Source organism: Olea europaea, unplaced genomic scaffold, assembly GCF_002742605.1.
Source record: "Olea europaea var. sylvestris unplaced genomic scaffold, O_europaea_v1 scaffold703, whole genome shotgun sequence".
NCBI lineage: Eukaryota > Viridiplantae > Streptophyta > Magnoliopsida > Lamiales > Oleaceae > Olea > Olea europaea.
In genome coordinates this window covers 343,075-362,408 of record NW_019265425.1, presented here as the reverse complement: position 1 = coordinate 362,408, position 19,334 = coordinate 343,075, and the positions used below count along the sequence as shown (strand labels likewise).

The window sequence follows — 19,334 nt, the reverse complement described above, 5'->3', positions numbered from 1 at the left end:
CTATACTATAACAAAAAATTGGAAATAAAAAATTTAAAATTTAATCATATCATGAAAGTCTCTAGAATCTCAAATTCAACATGGTTAACTATTATAATAATCAATTATTCGTTTATAATTCATTCTTAATTTGTTGACTATAGATTTTCTTATATGTTAATTTAAATAATCAATTTTATGTATGATCCAACTAATCTTTTTGAAGAAGGCAAATAGATAAAAATGTAGTACAAATCTAATAATAATATAATATCGATTAAGATTTCACTAAACGTAGAAGTAACTCTCTCCTATAGGATACCTACCATTGTTTGTAATCATGTGTTAAACTCAATCACAAATGCGTTTTGATAGGTATCAAGAATCAAAACAGAATTTAAACTAAAAATGAGCAATCAATTAAATAAAGACCTGACAAGATTTTATCGTAATCCCAGCAACAAAAACTTACTTGGAATGTTGAAATACCTAAAAAATAAGTTTTCATGACGAATTAAGAAGCCACGACGGGTGGCACCCAGGTGCAAGGGCCAATTTATTTACAACTCCGAATTAAAATCACTTTTTTGCAAGTTTAATTATCTTTCTTTTTTGGAGATCTTCATACCAAACTTCAAGCAAATTCCTTGTTTGGCCTCTTTTTGTCATTTATACTCAAAACATCCTCTCTCTCTCTCTCTCTCTCTCTCTCTGCGCGCGCATCAATGATCTTCAAATTGAGGATTTTTCCTACAAAAATAATGTGCACACTAATTATAAGTAGAAATTCACCCAAGTAATCAAATAATAATATATTTAAGAGGCCCCTCATGGGGTGGTCGAGTTGGTGGAGTAGGTGAGCGTGGAGACATTTGGTTACGAGTTCGATTCCTCCTACGAACACTTTCTTGGTTGAGCCTGTCACACATGATTTGTCTAGTACAATTTATCTGACTGGCGTGGTTTACATATTATTACATCAGCTCGAGAGTTTACCTAGTGCGCATCCGAAGTATATATATATTTAAGAGGCTAGATAAATGTGTAAAATGCACTTATCCGATGCCTTCAAATCCACCATTCACCATCTCAAAAGCCCATATATATATATATATATATATATATATATATTGCAACTCTCTTGGTTGAAGTAATTATATATTGCAACTCTCTGCGGTGAAGTAATTATATATTGCAACTCTCTTGTTCTAGTAAATTATTATACGTTGAAAACAACTACTATTTATAATCCATACATTTTACGAGACTCATTACTTCTCGCATTATAATGAAACCCAAACACACACTTTATACATACTAAACCGGCAGATAAGTGATGAAATTCAAATGCATTAAATACATTTCACCGCTTTTCTTTCACAAGAACATCACAATTTAATTGAATGAAAAAAAATGGTCCCATCTATTTAGACCTATTCTCAACTGGTAAATACACGACTTGTATTTTTAAACCGACCAAAGGAGTCTATTTATGAACGTACAAATAATTTTGTTGTCCAAAATAAGTGTAGCACGTGTTTCTGCTACTCAAAGATATCATCATCTCTCCCCCATTCTTTGTTCTCCCTCTCCCTCCAAGATACTCTTTGGTCAAAGAAAACATTCATAGGGCTTTATGTACTTACTGCTGGAAAAAATGGGTGTAAACATATAACTCAAAATAATATAAATATGAGAAAGAGATTTAGAAAACAAGATTTAAGGAGTCACGTCAAAAAACGTTGATCTAAAATCTTGTTGTCTCCCCTTTCATGCAGGTACTTTCAACACCATACAACTTCAAGATAAAAATCACGTAATTTATAATCTATTTTCGTTCTATGGGTACAATCACAAGAAAAAGAACGAGCCTCTATTGAATTGCCAAAATATAAGAATATAGTCATGTTTTGAAAATCGACCCATACATTGACCCGAAATAGGTTATGGGTCAAAGGTCAAAAGATTCAATCGGGAGTCGAATCGGATGTAATAAATAAATATACACAAAAAAAAGAAATATTATAACTACAATATATTTTTTAATTTTCATACTATAATTCAAATTAAACACAAATCAATTTTTTAATTAGATTTATTACTATACAATTAGTATCAACACTTCAAGAACTAACACTCAATATATTGAAATAATTTGCTTCGTTAAAATTGAAATCGTTTGAGCTTATAGAAAATAATATCTAAAATTATTGTGCTAATTTTTAATGAAGCGAACTTTTAATTTTAAGTTGAATTCGAAAATTGGATAAGTAAAAAAAAAAAATTGAAGTGAAAATTTCTATATTTGTTTGGCCCAAAATCAAATTCAAAATTCAAAAGCCAATAGGCATTTGGAAATTTTTTTTTCTTATTGTTATTTTTTTTTTTTTTTGGGGCATAACATATATCCCACATCGGAAGTTTGAATATAAACTGAGGGAAGGTGCTTTTATAAAAAATTAAAACAGCCAACAGTTGTTGTTTAATGAGAATTTGCAAGTTGATAAAACCAGTGGGCGAATTTTCCATCTCCAAGGAAAAACACTCTGATCTCCTATCAGAAAAATTCCCAATTCTCCTAGGGGCTTTTCACTTTGTTGTAGGGTCCAATAAGTAAGTTTGAAATTTTTAAATTAACAAACTCGAAAATCAGTTATAATCGTTACGGGTTCACTGGTTAGCAGTTCAATCAGGCGATTTAGTGATTTTTTAACAGTTTGTGATATATCCAGTTTATAACATATAATTGGCTTGGCTTTGGGCCCTGTTCCCAGTTTTACCAGTTGAATTGGCCAGGTCGGGCAAATTTTAATAACATTGGAATATAGCACAAAAATGTATATGGGAGAATAATTCTTTAACTTGTGTTTTCTAGTTATATACAAACTATAAATCTCCCCCCTTTCCGTATGTAAAGCTTAACCTCCACAATAATGAGAATTATTTCAATTAAAATATAAGTTACACTAGAATATAGCACAAAAATGTATATATGGGAGAATAATTCTTTAACTTGTTCCTTCTAGTTATATACAAACTATAAATCTCCCCCCTTTCTGTATGTAAAGCTTAACCTCCACAATAATGAGAATTATTTCAATTAAAATATAAGTTACACTATGAAATATGATGTTTTCAATTTGTGTTAAAAATTAAAATTAAATCAAAACAGAAAATCAAATGATTTTATTATTGAAATGTTAAAACTTTGTATTTTATGTTACAACATTTACATGGCAACTTTAGGGAGCTGTACAAACTCTGGTTAGTGTCAAAACCCTCTTTTACCAAATCCCTCCCCCACCTCCGCCTCTCTCTCTCTCTCTCTCTCTCTCTCTCTCTCTCTCTCTCTCTCTCTATATATATATATATATATATATATATATATATGCATATGTGTGTAGACACACTAACGGTGGCTTGACTTGGGAATGGATAATCATCAAGTTGTAAGTCAAGCTTAAAGACAATTGGCTGGACTATGATCCTAATTGGATAGACAAAGCAAATTTCTTATATATCAATATTGCCTAATTAAAGTATTGCAGTTTGGAAAGTCCTCTACAATTGCGTGGAGTTTTTTGCATGAGTTGGAACTTGGAAAATCGGTGTGTCTGAGAGTGACTGAAGCCAATAGCCATCGACACAATTGACCTTAAATTAGCTTGCTAATTATACATGTTTTTCTTTGCCAAGTTAGTCAACTATTTGATCTTTCTTTACAGATTTGTGGAGATTTTCTGTGCCAAGTTAGTCAACTATAATGATGTTTAAAATCTTGCTTTTTTCATCTGTATATCACAGGTTTGATTGAATCTAAAGCCACCAAAAAAAGATCTAGAGTTTGCTCTTTCCCTTTCAAGATTCATAGAATGGCTAAATTTTCTTTGATTAATCCTTTCTACACGAGCATTCTGTTACTTCATTTGATAATTGCTTTCTCCTTTTTTCTATGTGTAGAAATTAAACCACTGTTTTTTCTCAGCCTTTGCTAATCCTTTTTGTTATTTCCTCCTTTCACCATTTCTGCAATTAGGAAACTATGAGGTTTGATATGGTTCCATCCACTGTAGAATGTCCACTCCATGTTGTCCCTCAAGCATCTGGTTTTTCACTATCATTGACCCTTTATACATCGTCTTCTTCGACAAGAAATCGCATAAGGGACCAAAAAGTCTGTTTAGTTGTCATTTCTAATCCGTTTTCATCTGAAAACATGCGACAGTCTCAAACTTTCAACAAGACTCTTTCCCGAGGGCGTACTCTTAAACTATCCTGTTGTTCAAACTTGGGTTATATTTTTCATGAGGAGCCATCCAATCATGTAGAAGGATTGACAGAAAGATTTCACCTATTGGAAGGGGAAGAGAATGAAGGAGAGAAGCATTGTGAAATATCTGAAAGTGGTCCTTCTACCAGTAAATATGCAATGACTAAAAATTTATTCTTGCAATCAGAATTTGATTTCCTGGAACTGAAGAGGCTCAGGATTAGACCCGAGGCCCCGGATTGGCCAGAACGGAAGGCTGTTATGTGGGCGACTCTTGAACAAAAGGCTAGGAGCTTTGATCTTCCTCTTTCTCTAAGGATGGTAAAAAAGAAACTACAATTGGAAAAGGCCTTTACGCATTCTGAAGATTCAGTCTGTTGCTCGGTGAAAAAGGCTTTTGCTTCAATGGTATTCATTGTCATCGAGCTTCAAAGCTATGCATTACAGATGAGAGAAGCATCGTGCCGTGAAGAGCTAGAGATTATTAAAGCTAAAGTACAGAAGGAATTGCATTCGTCATTTGTTTGGCTTTTTCAGCAAGTGTTTTCAAGAACTCCGGCTATGATGATATATGTGATGATCCTTGTAGCAAATTTCAGTGTACATTCTGCATGCCACAACGTTTTTATTGGAGAAGTCTCCTTACTAGGATCACCATCTCTAGACTCAACTATGGTTTCAGACTGTGGAGTTCCAGGGAGCATAGGCGAGAATGAGCAAAAGAGCAATCCATCAAAGACAAGTCGACATCTAGAGGTTCTTCACGAAGAACATTTGCAGGTAGGTGATCAAGTTTTGACAAGTGTGGAAGAGTTGAATTTGTGGAACTCAGTGGTGGAAGAAGCAACAAAGATTCAAGCAGGTTTGAGAAATGTGATTCTTGATCGTGAGATGATGCAACAGTTTGTTTCCCCGGTATCGGTTGAGCTAGAATCGGATGACTACGACGACTATCTTAGGACTGACCTTCTATACCAGATTGCCTTGTCTCAGGAGCCTAATAATCCACTTTTACTCTGCAATTATGCACAGTTTCTGGATCTCGTGACCCACGATTATGATCGGTAATTTTCTCGAATCTTCATGCTGTTTCTTATAATATCATGGTAGAATTGATCTCAAAGGACAGGAGTCATGTTGTCCACCATCCGATGTGGAACATGTGTACCATCGATGAGGTGACACCACATGTTGTCACATTGATGGTGGGCAAGATATCTCATATTCACTGTGGGCAGGAGATCAATTCTGAAGATCATTTTACAAGGGTTCTTGATTTTGTTTTCATTGGCTTATCAATTAAGGTTAACATCAGATGGGAACAAACCAGACTTTAAATGTGACAGTTAAATTGGCAATGTACATGAGCTTATGTATGAAAATCAACCAAATGGTTCAAGACTATTTATGATGGAGGGTTAGGGAATTCCTGTTTATTGCAACTTGATCTTAGTAGCTAAGGAATCTATGCAATTGTAATATGTTTATCTCGACTTCTATATACTTTATTGTTGACATTAACAGGGCAGAGCAGTGCTTCAAGCAGGCAACACAAGTGCACCCACCAGATGCCGAATCCTTGAGCCAATATGCTACCTTTCTATGGAAAGTTAGGCAGGACTTTCGGGCAGCAGAAGAAAGATATTTACAAGCCCTGGCGGTCGAACCTGACAATTCTCACTGTGCTTCTAAATACGCCAATTTCTTATGGAACGTTGAAGGGGATGAGACATGTTTTCCCCTCGACAATTCCAACCCAAGCAGCTCAACCTCGAACTTCTAGAGAAACTGTAAACTAGTACGGTCATGGAACAAGAGTCCAGTACCCAACTCTCGGGAGATTAGTGGAACTTCTTACCTAAACAGGCCAGGTTGAGAAAAACTGGATTTATACATGTAAGAAGGATGAATAACAATATTGAGTTGTCATGGGTTTAAAGATGGAGGGAGATTTATTGGTAACTCTGATGTAGAAATATAGCAGAGTAAATTTCATTAATGGTAACAATACTTGCACTCTAGCGCTCATCAGGTAATTGTACTTTAATTTTGTTAAATTAACTACAATTTGACTTGGTTTCAATCTGGTAACTCCATCACAATTAATAAATGATTAGCTGAATTTATTTCACTGAAATTGCACTTATTACACACTAGTAACTAAAGGCCACAAGTGGTGATAAGTCATTATTGACTATCGTGTCACCTATTGAATTAGATAAAGTTACCTTGATTGAAACTAAACTAAAGCGTAACTACTCAATTCAGTGCAAGTATAATTATAACGAATGAAATTTACATAGCAAGGGCTGAAGCAGAATTCCTATTGCCTGAATTTAGTAAAACTGAATGTTTTGTGTAGCTAAAATGTAATGCATATGTAAAATTTGGTACTGTAGCTAGAATTCAGAACCGAACCAGATCAGAATTTTTCGGTTAACATCAAAATGTTTCATTTCTGTTATGTAAAATTAACACAGCAAGTAAAATCATTACATCAAGCACATGAGAACCTCCATATCCATGCTGACATCAAGAGGTTCCCTACCCATGGATATCAAAGAATAGACGTACAAAATTGATACTATCTGTTAATAATGAGACGCGTGACATAAACCTAAATGAACTTGTTAACAATTCTGTTTCTTACTGAACGATTTAATGTTACAAAAACCTCAAACTTGATAAGAATGGAAACAAGCAAACTAAACTAAATGAGTGGAAACTAGTGAAATGAAAAGGTTCAGAAACTACACTATCACCAAAACCAGCTATTGCGGCTATCCATTGCTTTGACAGAAGTTGATACCAGAGGCATTCGCCCATACTCAGCCGCAAACTTATTAACACAGTGGCTCCTCTTTTCAGCGTGACCTCCCAAGCTACTAATTCCAGTTGAACCAATCTCAAATATTTTACCTACATTACCACATCCGTTAGGCCCGTTAAGTTGAGTAAGCGCAACTCACTGCAGGAATGTCTAGATATGGTCCACAACCCATGTTAACATAGGAAGTTGGTCCTCAACCTTGCACTATATTTGCAGAATCAATCCCCAACGAGCCAAAGACCATCAAAATCTTTGTTAAATCGTCACATAATCCCCATGCAAACATGCCTCATTTCAAAATTTGGACATAAGTCTAAGTTGAGAAACAAAACCTTAGCTTCATAAAGTTGGACATGCGAGGATCACATTAGGATTTAACAGAGTTTTGATTGTTTGTGTCTTTAATGATTGATTTCCAAGTATAATAAAAGGTTGATAATCGACTTACTCTATATTATAAGGTTGGCAAGCAACTTGTTAATCGCGTAAAAGGTTTTCTAAAGATCTCTTCTAGATATCTATAATTTATCCTAATGGAGCAAAGGTGAAACAATTTTTGACCACATGGGACAGGAGCTAGAGTGAATGCATTACAGCAGACTCCAGAAAAATAATAAAATTGATGAGCCCTCACTATTTCTTCATTTTATTATTAAAACTATACTGAGATTTATTGGCACAAATTTGAGGATCGAGGTGCCTTAAAACTAGGCTTCTCAAGAATCCTTCAACATTGACGAACTAATCTGATTTAACAGACCACATGCAGAAGCAGGAATCACCTATTACTTTAGGAGCAAAAACGAGAAAAGTTATTTGAAGGCAACATTAATGAACATAAAAAGACAATTTAAGAAACATACGGTTGAACAGCCATTTCATAAGACTGAAATTATCCTAAAGCCACAGATCAGGAGCTTCAGCATTTTGTGCTTCCCTTTACGCTCAATAATCTCGAGCATTCCTATAACACACCTAAGATCATTTTCACTCTTCATATGTTATGGTCATTTTCGCTCTTCATATAGTGGGAAATTGAATTCTTTAGGTTTTGGGAAAATAGTGTACCCCCTAACATCTGAAGAAAGCAAAAGTCCTCCTACACTAGTAAATAATAGTTAGATTACCAATGGAGTCTAATTTTATTAATAGAAACCCAAAAATGGCCACCAGAAGGTATGTGTTGATTATTGACGACTTTTGGTTTTCTCCACATGATAAAATATGAAGAGTGTTGGAGAGGAAGATGAAGAGATGGATGCATTCACCATCATTATTAGTCATCATTAATGGATGCATTCATCATCATTATTAGTCATTATTATTCTTCTTAATTGTGTGACTCTTAGTAGTCTTATGCTATCCTATAAATAGGTTTGTCATGTACTCAAATCATATAACTCATATATAAAAAAAAGTTTCTCTTAAAATATCCTTTATTCTGTTCTTATTACTGAACTGATCCGGTCTTGATAGAATCTATCCTTATTTTCGCTGCATACTAAAATCACAATCAGAACAACATTTGGTATCAGAGCACTCCTGATCTTAAAGGCCTGTGAGAAAGAGGAAAAATGGCAAATTCTACTCTAACTTCAATGCCTATCCCTATGATGTTTGGAGGCGAAAACTATGAGTATTGGTCTGTCAGAATGAGGGCTTTCTTGATGGCACATGATCTATGGGAGATTGTTGAAGAAGGTTATATTCCACAGGAGTTCTATGCAGACCCTACTGTGAATCAAATGAGGCAAGAGAAGGATCGTAGAATAAAAAATATGAAGGCTCTTACCTTCTTGCACTCTTCTGTCACTGAGACAATTTTTTCCAAGATTGTGGCTGTTACAACAGCAAAAGAGGCTTAGGATAAATTACAAGAAGAGTACAAAGGGTCTGAGCAAGTGAGAGCAGTAAGATTGCAAACTTTGAGCAGAGAGTTTGAAAATCTAAGGATGAAGGATGCTGAATCCGTAAAGGACTACTCTTCTAGAGTGGCTAATGTGGTGAATCAGCTTAAATTGAATGGAGAGGACGTACCAGATAAAAGAGTGGTGCAAAAAATGTTGATTACCTTACCCGAAAAGTTTGATGCTGTTACCACGGCTATAGAGCATACAAAGGATCTGTCAAGTCTTTCTTTAACTGAACTTACAGGTGCTTTGTTAGCCTATGAGCAAAGGTTAACATCAAGATCTGAGATAACTATTGAAGGAGCTCTTGCGGCAAAGTTTAAACCGCAAAGTTCAAGTGAAGGTGGAGGAAAACAACACCAAGAAGGGAAGAAGAAAGGCAAAGGAGACTCATTTTCTCCTTGTATTCATTGTGGAAAAACCAACCATCTTGAGAAGAAGTGTTGGAAGACAAAGCAATGCAAATTTTGCAAGCAAGTGGGCCATGTTGAAAAGTTTTGTAGAGCCAAAAAGCAGAATCTAAATCAGCCACAATATCAACAAAGAAATCAAAATCAGCAAGCAGCATTTGCACATGAAAGGAATGGTGAAAACCATTTGTTTGTAGCTGTTCATGGAGCTGAATTGAGTAGCAAGGAAACATGGTTTGTAGACAGTGGTTGCACCAATCATATGACCAATATGGAGCAGATTTTTCGAAATTTAGACACAAATGTGAAGGCCACGGTGAAAATTGGAAGCGGAGGAGTCCTACCAGCCAAAGGTAAGGGTACTATTGCTATTCAAACAAAGAAAAGTACAAGATATATTGATGAAGTACTTTTAGTGCCTGGTTTGAATTCAAATTTACTAAGTGTGGGTCAAATGCTTGAAAAGAAATATGCTGTGCATTTTCGAGATATGAAATGCAAACTCTATGATCCTCATGATGTTGAAATTGCTAGTTTGCCTATGCATAATAGAAGTTTTAGCATTCAATGGCATAGCTTACTTGCAAATATGTCTAGAGTTGATGTGGATGAATTTGATTTGTGGCATAGAAGATATGGTCATTATAATTACAAGTCTTTGTCATATGTGCATTCTCATGGCATGGTGAGAGATTTGCCTAAAATTCATGAATCTGGAGGAGTATGTGAGAGCTGTAGTTTGGGGAAAATGCATAGAGAGTCATTTTCTAATGATGGTGCATGGAGGGCATCAGGAAAATTGCAACTTGTGCATACTGATATTTGTGGTCCCATGAAAACTCCATCCTTGAGTCATAATTTGCATTTTGTGCTATTCATTGATGACTTTACAAGAATGAGTTGGGTGTACTTCATGAGAAACAAGTCAGATGTGCTCAATGTGTTCAAAAAATTCAAGAATATGGTAGAGGCACAATCTGGATGTAAAATTCAGACCTTGAGATCGGATAATGGCAAGGAGTATACATCTACCAACTTCAATCAATTCTGTGAGGATTATGGAGTTCATCGGCAGCTTACCATTCCCTACACTCCGCAACAAAATGGAGTGGCAGAAAGGAAAAATAGATCTGTCATGGAGATGGCCAGATGTATGCTAGCTGAGAAGGGACTTCCAAATTCGTTTTGGGCAGAAGCAGTTTATACTTCCGTTTATTTGCAAAATAGGTTGTCTACAAAAGCTGTGAAAAATATGACACCTATTGAGGCATGGTGTTGAATGAAACCTACAGCCAAGCATCTGAAAGTTTTTGGGTCTTTGTGCTATGTTCATGTCCCAGATCAGAAAAGAAGCAAGTTGGAGCAAAAGGCTGTGAAGGGGATCTTTATTGGCTATAGTTCACAGACAAAGGGCTATAAAATCTATAAAAAGTTGTGATATCCCGTGATGTAAAATTTGATGAAAGTTCTAAGTGGAGAAAATTCTGAATCTTCAAGATCTAGTTCGGCTCCTAGAGGAACCAGATCTTTGAATGAGATTTATCAGAGGTGTAATATGGCAGTGGTTGAACCCAGCAGTTATGAAGAGGCACAACAACATTCTGAATGGGTTGATGCAATGGAAACTGAAATGGAGATGATTCATAAAAATTAGACTTGGGAATTGGTACCTCGTCCTGATGAAAGAAAAGTGATTGGAGTGAAGTGGATTTATAAGGCAAAAATGAATCCAAATGGCACAGTGAACAAATACAAGCAAGGTTAGTTGCTAGAGGATTTGCACAAGAAAGTGGTGTTGATTATTTTGAGACCTTTGCACCGGTTGCAAGGTTTGACACCATCAGATTATTGATTGCACTAGCAGCACAAAAGAAGTGGAAGATACATCAGTTGGATATAAAATCCGCATTTCTCAATGGTGAACTGGAGGAGGATGTTTTTGTTGAACAACCTGAAGGTTTCCAGTCTAGAATCTATCCTGATCATGTATGCAAGCTGAAAAAGGCCTTGCATGGTTTGAAACAGGCGCCAAGAGCTTGGTACAGCAAAATAGATGGTTATCTATGCGCTAAAGGATTCAGGAGGAGTGAAAATGAACATACTCTTTATGTGAAGAGTGATGAAAATTCTGATATCTTGATTCTGTCCATGTATGTGGATGATTTACTCATTACAGGAAACAGTAAAAAGCAAATTGATTTGTTTGCTGATAAATTGAAGGAAGAATTTGAGATGACAAATCTTGGAGAGATGAAGTATTTTTTGGGCATTGAGGTTGAGCAAACAGAAAATGGTATTTTCATTTCACAAAAGAAATATGCAAGTGATATCTTGAAGAGGTTCAAGATGCAGCAGTGTAAACCAGTTGATACACCAGTTGCGTTGAACACAAAATTATCCAAAGAAGATGGAGACCAGCCAATCAATGAGAAGGAATATAGGAGTCTTGTTGGAAGTTTACTGTACTTGACAGCAACAAGACCAGATTTGATGTTTGCGGCAAGCTTACTTTCTAGATTCATGAGTAAGCCATCACAAACACATTTTGGAGTTGCCAAAAGGGTCCTTAGGTATATCAAAGGAACAATAAATCATGGCATCTATTTTGCTGGAGGAGTTGGCTCAAATTTGATTGGATATTCAGATAGTGATTGGGCAGGTTCCGTGGATGATATGAAGAGCACGAGTGATTATCTATTTACACTTGGTTCGGGAGCATTCTGTTGGAATTCAAAGAAGCAAGAAGTAGTGGCACAATCCACAGCAGAAGCTGAATATATAGCAGCATCATCAGTTGTAAATCATGCCGTTTGGTTGAGGAAAATTCTTAATGATCTTGCGAAAAGTCAAGATGATCCTACAACTATCATGGTGGATAATCAATCAGCCATTGCTGTTGCAAAGAATGCAGTTGATCATGGAAGAACAAAGCATATTAAAGTGAAGTTCCATGCTATCACACAAGCTGAGAAAGAAGGAGAAGTTCATCTCCAATATTGTCCAGGTGAATCTCAAATTGCAGATATGTTCACTAACGCATTGCCCAAATCCAGGTTTGAAGACTTAAGATTGAAGATTGGAGTTTTACCCAAAAGCTTCAAGGAGGAGAATGTTGATTATTGAAGACTTTTGGTTTTCTCCACATGATGAAATATGAAGAGTGTTGGAGAGGAAGATAAAGAGATGGATGCATTCACCATCATTATTAGTCATTATTAATGGATGCATTCATCATCATTATTAGTCATTATTATTCTTCTTAATTGTGTGACTCTTAGTAGTCTTATGCTATCCTATAAATAGGTTTGTCATGTACTCAAATCATATAAGTCATATATAAAAAAAAGTTTCTCTTAAAATATCCTTTGTTATGTTCTTATTACTGAACTGATCCGGTCTTGATAGAATCTATCCTTATTTCCGCTGCATACTAAAATCACAATCAGAACAACAGTATGCATTAACCATATTTTGGCATTTTTTCTTACAACGACCAGTGTACTGGGCTAGTTAGAATCTGAACACTGGCTAATTTAGAACTTGAATGACAAATTGAAAGCAAGAAGTGAAACACTTCTCAATATTCAACAGGCAGAAAAAGAAAGAGTTGCAAGGAAGCTTTTTATTTGTTTAATTTATTGTATAATTACATAGACATAAAAGTTGGATTTTGATTCTTATACTATATATAAAAGTAATGTCTTTTGTTTTTGTTTTCAAATGTGCTGAAAGGAAAATTAGTAATAGTAATGAGGTTTACATTATTAACAAATTGAGATACGAGGTGCATCTACTAATTATTTTTGGCCAGTATCAAGGGTAATTGCTTTTGAATCAAACGTAAGGAGTAGCTTCGATTTTGTGAGACCTCAAGAGATGTTTGAGCTTTTCATTCATCAGACAATGCTTTGAAGAGCCTCCATGTGCATTTTTTTTCTCAAGAGAAATGGATTCGATAATAAAATCTCATTAAAGAAATCATCTTATAGCCAATTGGCAATAACACAAGCTCAACTTATTCAAAAATCTAAATCCACATGTACGAGTAAAGTTCAAAGAAAGAGATCTATCTTCCAGCCACACCACCGCAAGTCCAAACCTTTCACAAACAGATTCCTATTACTTCATCTTACTCTTCTTTTTGTTCACTTATCTACAATAACTGTTTTTGTCCCAGAGATATATGTTATGCTGCTACTTCCAGAAACTTGAATCATGCAATTTCTGTTTTAAAAAAAAAAAAAAAAGGGTTTTTTCCCCCCCCCAAAAAAAAAAAAAGTGTTTTCTCCCTCCACGTACCCACTGCACTTCTCTTGAAGGATATAAAACAAGAACATAAGCATGAATCCAAACTTAGTTAACTGAGGAAAGAACAATAAATGTCCATTTATAGAAGTAGAATAGCATTATAGGAAAACTTAAAAAAGTAAAATTGAAAAGAAGGCCGAGGCCATAAATCATTACCTTTTACCCAAATGGGAGGAGCGCCTGTTGCATTTGCAACGAGAAAAGACATTGCAATATCTTCACAATTCCTAGTAATTTAGTCAAAATAAGGTATCAGTTTTGAATTAATAGGAAGTGAGAAAGTGGAAACTAATAAACGAATAAAAAGCTAATAAAAGAATTGATAGTATGACAAGAACCTGTTCTTCGTTACATATTCTCTTATAGACGATGGCATGCTATATGTGTACAAATTCAGGTACTTTTTGTGAAAGAAGGCAGCTTTAGAGAGAACCATACTGTATGTACCCGTCCACCAAACAGACCACCATCCCCGGTACATATAGTTACCCCGATTGCCTTTCTGCGACAAGAATTTCTAGGTAAAAATTTAAAGTTGGAAAATTTAATTCTACAATGTGAACATTCTTGCAAAAGTGCCCATTGAAACAGATAATCAAGTCAAGCAGTATTCTAGTAAGAGAGCTATAAGAATCGTCTCCACGGTGATAGAATCTATCCTTATTTCCGCTGCATACTAAAATCACAATCAGAACAACAGTATGCATTAACCATATTTTGGCATTTTTTCTTACAACGACCAGTGTACTGGGCTAGTTAGAATCTGAACACTGGCTAATTTAGAACTTGAATGACAAATTGAAAACAAGAAGTGAAACACTTCTCAATATTCAACAGGCAGAAAAAGAAAGAGTTGCAAGGAAGCTTTTTATTTGTTTAATTTATTGTATAATTACATAGACATAAAAGTTGGATTTTGATTCTTATACTATATATAAAAGTAATGTCTTTTGTTTTTGTTTTCAAATGTGCTGAAAGGAAAATTAGTAATAGTAATGAGGTTTACATTATTAACAAATTGAGATACGAGGTGCATCTACTAATTATTTTTGGCCAGTATCAAGGGTAATTGCTTTTGAATCAAACGTAAGGAGTAGCTTCGATTTTGTGAGACCTCAAGAGATGTTTGAGCTTTTCATTCATCAGACAATGCTTTGAAGAGCCTCCATGTGCATTTTTTTTCTCAAGAGAAATGGATTCGATGATAAAATCTCATTAAAGAAATCATCTTATAGCCAATTGGCAATAACACAAGCTCAACTTATTCAAAAATCTAAATCCACATGTACGAGTAAAGTTCAAAGAAAGAGATCTATCTTCCAGCCACACCACCGCAAGTCCAAACCTTTCACAAACAGATTCCTATTACTTCATCTTACTCTTCTTTTTGTTCACTTATCTACAATAACTGTTTTTGTCCCAGAGATATATGTTATGCTGCTACTTCCAGAAACTTGAATCATGCAATTTCTGTTTTAAAAAAAAAAAAAAAAGTGTTTTCTCCCTCCACGTACCCACTGCACTTCTCTTGAAGGATATAAAACAAGAACATAAGCATGAATCCAAACTTAGTTAACTGAGGAAAGAACAATAAATGTCCATTTATAGAAGTAGAATAGCATTATAGGAAAACTTAAAAAAGTAAAATTGAAAAGAAGGCCGAGGCCATAAATCATTACCTTTTACCCAAATGGGAGGAGCGCCTGTTGCATTTGCAACGAGAAAAGACATTGCAATATCTTCACAATTCCTAGTAATTTAGTCAAAATAAGGTATCAGTTTTGAATTAATAGGAAGTGAGAAAGTGGAAACTAATAAACGAATAAAAAGCTAATAAAAGAATTGATAGTATGACAAGAACCTGTTCTTCGTTACATATTCTCTTATAGACGATGGCATGCTATATGTGTACAAATTCAGGTACTTTTTGTGAAAGAAGGCAGCTTTAGAGAGAACCATACTGTATGTACCCGTCCACCAAACAGACCACCATCCCCGGTACACGTAGTTACCCCGATTGCCTTTCTGCGACAAGAATTTCTAGGTAAAAATTTAAAGTTGGAAAATTTAATTCTACAATGTGAATATTCTTGCAAAAGTGCCCATTGAAACAGATAATCAAGTCAAGCAGTATTCTAGTAAGAGAGCTATAAGAATCGTCTCCACACCAGCACTCGAGCACTAATAATATGCAGTAATCACATATTAGATCTCACTCAAAAGTCACAACCATAAAATGATGAAAGTTCTATAATCTAAGAACTTATTGCATTAGAATTCAAGAACAAATGATGGCACAAAATAAGAAAAGGTAAAACAACATACGATAAAGGTTCATATTCGACACGTGGGCCATTGAGAGCCCAATTTGATATTAAATGGACATCGACCTGAATCATTAACACGATTATAATATGAAAAATAAAACAAATGCACTAAAGTTTTATTATGAACATAAATAATGTTTACTTAAGTTTATAATGGGAAATATGGAACAAATAGTCATCTACATTAATATCAACGAATGACATAATTTTTTGATTTAATTGGCACAACATTTATATTGAATAAATTACTCAAAATACTTGAATGGCTCATAGCACATACCGATCTATCATCCCAATGGAGTCGTGGTACAAATCCAACCATTGTGTCTTGTGCAGTATGCCAGACATTAAAAGCAAATTCTACTGTAGTGCAAGGAAATATAATATCATCATCAATTGAAAAGACTGCATCCGTCTTGAAATCCTTGATTTCTTTAAATCTGTTGTTCAAACTGTCTTCCTTATTGATATCAAATTTCAATTCAATTTCTCGACCATCTTTAAAATCTGACTGTATAACATGGTTAAGGAATTTAATAAGAGAATCTGAAGGAGGGTCAGGCTCACTCCAAACAATATGTATAGAACCAAGCCCTGGACATGATGCATAATGGGATATGGACTGCTTCAGAAGATCATTTCGTTTCCATGTATTAATCAACAAGGCATACTTTTTCCTGTACAACACATGAAATTAGGGCAAGATTCCAATTAATTTAATATTTATTTATTTATTTATTTTTCCTTCTTTTCCAAAAATTCTAAACAATTTTAATAGGAGAACTACTATTAGTCAATAAATGTCCATTTATAGAAGTAGAATAGCATTATAGGAAAACTTAAAAAAGTAAAATTGAAAAGAAGGCCGAGGCCATAAATCATTACCTTTTACCCAAATGGGAGGAGCGCCTGTTGCATTTGCAACGAGAAAAGACATTGCAATCAATACATGCAAGCACATCTAAATGCTTGACAAAGTTAAAATTTCAATGAACTAAAGAATCCATCTCATGATGTTGAACTCAAAAATGAAACACCTCATTGCTTGGGGCATAAAACTAACAAGATAGATTTGTAATGAAACACCTCTGCATGACCAACATTCAGCCAGGAAAGATATCCTAAATAAAGAACAAAAACATAAAAAGAAATATTCTGTAATAAAAGGGTCTGCTAATTGGTCAACTATCCTAAAATTCGTCTCAGTTATACTATCAAGGCTTCCGTTATACTTATTACCAATAAACATTGCCAACTTTTGCAGGGGGGCAATCGTTAGTTATTGCCTTTGTGCTAATTCGAAAGCTGTAAAAATCGGGAATCATATTAAAATTGCTAAAAGGAAATCGAATAACACTACTTTGAGAAGCAAAGAATGGGTAAATATTAGACAGAAGACAAGCTCAGAATCGTTATCAAAAATAATGACCATGTTCACATTTTTAGTATCAATTCACCACCCCAACTGCAAATTTCTGGTATGTTGTTACACTTCCACTTTTCTGGTGATATTAAGAGCAATCAAAAAATAATAAAAAAAAAAAAACTTAGAAAACTAAAATCTAATTAACGCTACAATTTAAATTACGCAATTAAAAATAGGAGTATAACTATCCTGAAAAATATTAAGCATTAATTATGTAAGGATAATTATTAACTATGTCCGGACAAAAAATGTTACCCAAAAATTAAATAACTTATTTAATAATTAATTACCATAAATGCAAGCTACTTAACGAACTTAATAAAACAAAAACGCTTCCGTAAATAACATAATTAACGCGATTGAATATATTATATTCCTATTGATACCGACCTGGGACGAGAGGATCGATGGAGAGAAGCATCTTGGTGTCTCCATCCCTTAAACGATGGCGTACGACCGACGAGCGCAATTAGAGTGAATAAAATAACAAAGGCGAGCAATAACTTGATCTTCACAGATCCAACAGACGATATCGCACCCTGCCTTATCGTCCGACGGCTGAAAAGACTCGCCCTCATCGGTATCCTTTGAGCTACTGGTATCTATACGTAATATGGCTGAGTAAGAGTCGCGTGACGATCCTAGTCGACTCAGTCCGAGGTTCCATAAACGACGATTTGCCGGTTAGATTAACTCAGGACGGGGAGAGTGAAGGAGAATATCGAAAAGTAGAGTGAGAAGTGATTGACGGCTGTGATTTAACGTCATCGTGATATCGGTACCGTCGAATCAACGGAGAATACATACATTGACTAGTATATGATTTTCGGGCAATTATTTCATGACAGAATCTGTTCGAATTATGTTAGATACTGGAAATGGAAATAATCATTTTTTTTCAAAAAAAAAAAAAAAAAGGTCATTATTAAGTAGTGGTCTCAATAATGCAGTTGCTAAAATATCTTTACTAAGCTTTCATTTGTATTGATTGATAGATGACTAGTCCGTGAAATATGCTGTTAAGTATATTTGTTGACAATCCTGTTACAGAACCAAAAATGGTCGATCGAGAGTGTGATTGACCGTTACAATGATGGGGATCGCTTTAATGTTTTTGGACTTTTTTTATTTACGAGGAATCCACACGCATGTGAGAAAATGTCAATAATTTTGACAAAAAATTTCAGGCAAAGCAACAAAATTCATTCGTTTATTTAAAACTGATTACTTATCATTAAGCCCATGTTTGATCCCCATTAAATTCAATTACATTACATTTCATTTTTCTCTCTCTTATTTTCAACCACACAATCTTCCATAAAATAATATTACACGTAAATCGAAAACTTTTCCTTCTTTTTCAACCACTCATTTTTCTAAAAAATACTATTCCTCTCATTTTCATTTTCAGGTAATGGGGGTCAAACAGGGACTAAAGATTAAATCACACTCGAACCATGCAACAATTTATAGGATTTATAGAGAAAGTGAAGTCGAAGTTCGTGATAATTTTAGGTACATTTGTTATTAAAGAATTTAGGCTATGTTTGATAGCCAAAGGTTTTTCATGGAACTTGGAAAATCAAGTTCATTTTCCAACTTTTGTAGTGTATGATAGGATTTATTTTTCATGGAAAATCTTTTCCAACTTTGGGTGCCACCTAGACATTTTCCATGGAATTGAGGAAAATCCCGGTTATTATAGCGATTTTTTTATTTTTTTCGTTTTTTGGGCAATGGAAACAAATTATAATAATTATTGTAAAAAAATATTTTTCTTTAATGGACAATTTTCATGTAAAATAAAGTTAAACGAACACCAAAAAGATATATGATTTTTTTTTGGCAATGAAAATAAATTTTATTCCCAATAC

General features: G+C 34.6%; 2 protein-coding genes and 1 long non-coding RNA gene across 6 annotated transcripts; 2 read left to right on the top strand and 1 right to left on the bottom strand.

The window, feature by feature from the left end:
* The first annotated feature begins 3,539 nt into the window (after positions 1–3,539).
* Positions 3,540–6,332, top strand: LOC111390670. 2 transcript variants are annotated; one of them, XM_023015734.1, is made up of 3 exons: positions 3,540–3,674; positions 3,784–5,313; positions 5,774–6,332. In XM_023015734.1, exons 2-3 carry the CDS (start codon positions 4,022–4,024, stop codon positions 6,030–6,032), a joined length of 1,551 nt encoding a protein of 516 aa, XP_022871502.1. In that variant the 5' UTR covers positions 3,540–3,674; positions 3,784–4,021; the 3' UTR covers positions 6,033–6,332. The 2 variants fall into 2 exon arrangements, with proteins under 2 accessions (XP_022871502.1, XP_022871501.1); XM_023015733.1 differs by having other exon boundaries at positions 3,540–5,313.
* A 337-nt stretch (positions 6,333–6,669) lies between these two features.
* LOC111390671 (glycosyltransferase family 64 protein C4-like) lies at positions 6,670–18,360 on the bottom strand. Of its 3 annotated transcripts, none has more exons than XM_023015735.1 (5): positions 17,851–18,360; positions 16,315–16,711; positions 14,046–14,209; positions 13,864–13,934; positions 6,670–7,168 (listed from the first exon to the last, which is right to left on the bottom strand). In XM_023015735.1, the coding sequence occupies exons 1-5, from the start codon at positions 18,036–18,038 to the stop codon at positions 7,008–7,010; spliced, it is 981 nt and encodes a 326-aa protein (XP_022871503.1). In that variant the 5' UTR covers positions 18,039–18,360; the 3' UTR covers positions 6,670–7,007. The 3 variants fall into 3 exon arrangements, with proteins under 3 accessions (XP_022871503.1, XP_022871505.1, XP_022871504.1); XM_023015737.1 differs by lacking the exons at positions 6,670–7,168; positions 13,864–13,934; positions 14,046–14,209 and adding exons at positions 14,918–15,234; positions 15,387–15,457; positions 15,569–15,732; XM_023015736.1 differs by lacking the exons at positions 6,670–7,168; positions 13,864–13,934; positions 14,046–14,209 and adding exons at positions 14,918–15,457; positions 15,569–15,732.
* LOC111390673 lies at positions 7,175–13,646 on the top strand. Its single transcript, XR_002701967.1, has 2 exons — positions 7,175–8,255; positions 12,854–13,646. It is a non-coding gene; the product is annotated as an uncharacterized LOC111390673 (long non-coding RNA).
* Positions 18,361–19,334: the final 974 nt, after the last annotated feature.

Bases quoted from the DNA above. Each gene is read 5' to 3' on its own strand.
- LOC111390670 (XM_023015734.1), top strand. From the start codon at position 4,022: ATGAGGTTTGATATGGTTCCATCCACTGTAGAATGTCCACTCCATGTT. The intron at 5,314-5,773 runs GTAATTTTCTCG...TGACATTAACAG, and splicing joins GTGACCCACGATTATGATCG to GGCAGAGCAGTGCTTCAAGC.
- LOC111390671 (XM_023015735.1), bottom strand. From the start codon at position 18,038: ATGAGGGCGAGTCTTTTCAGCCGTCGGACGATAAGGCAGGGTGCGATA. The intron at 13,935-14,045 runs GTTCTTGTCATA...CTAAATTACTAG, and splicing joins GAATATGTAACGAAGAACAG to GAATTGTGAAGATATTGCAA. The intron at 7,169-13,863 runs GTAATGATTTAT...GTGGTAATGTAG, and splicing joins TCCTCCCATTTGGGTAAAAG to GTAAAATATTTGAGATTGGT.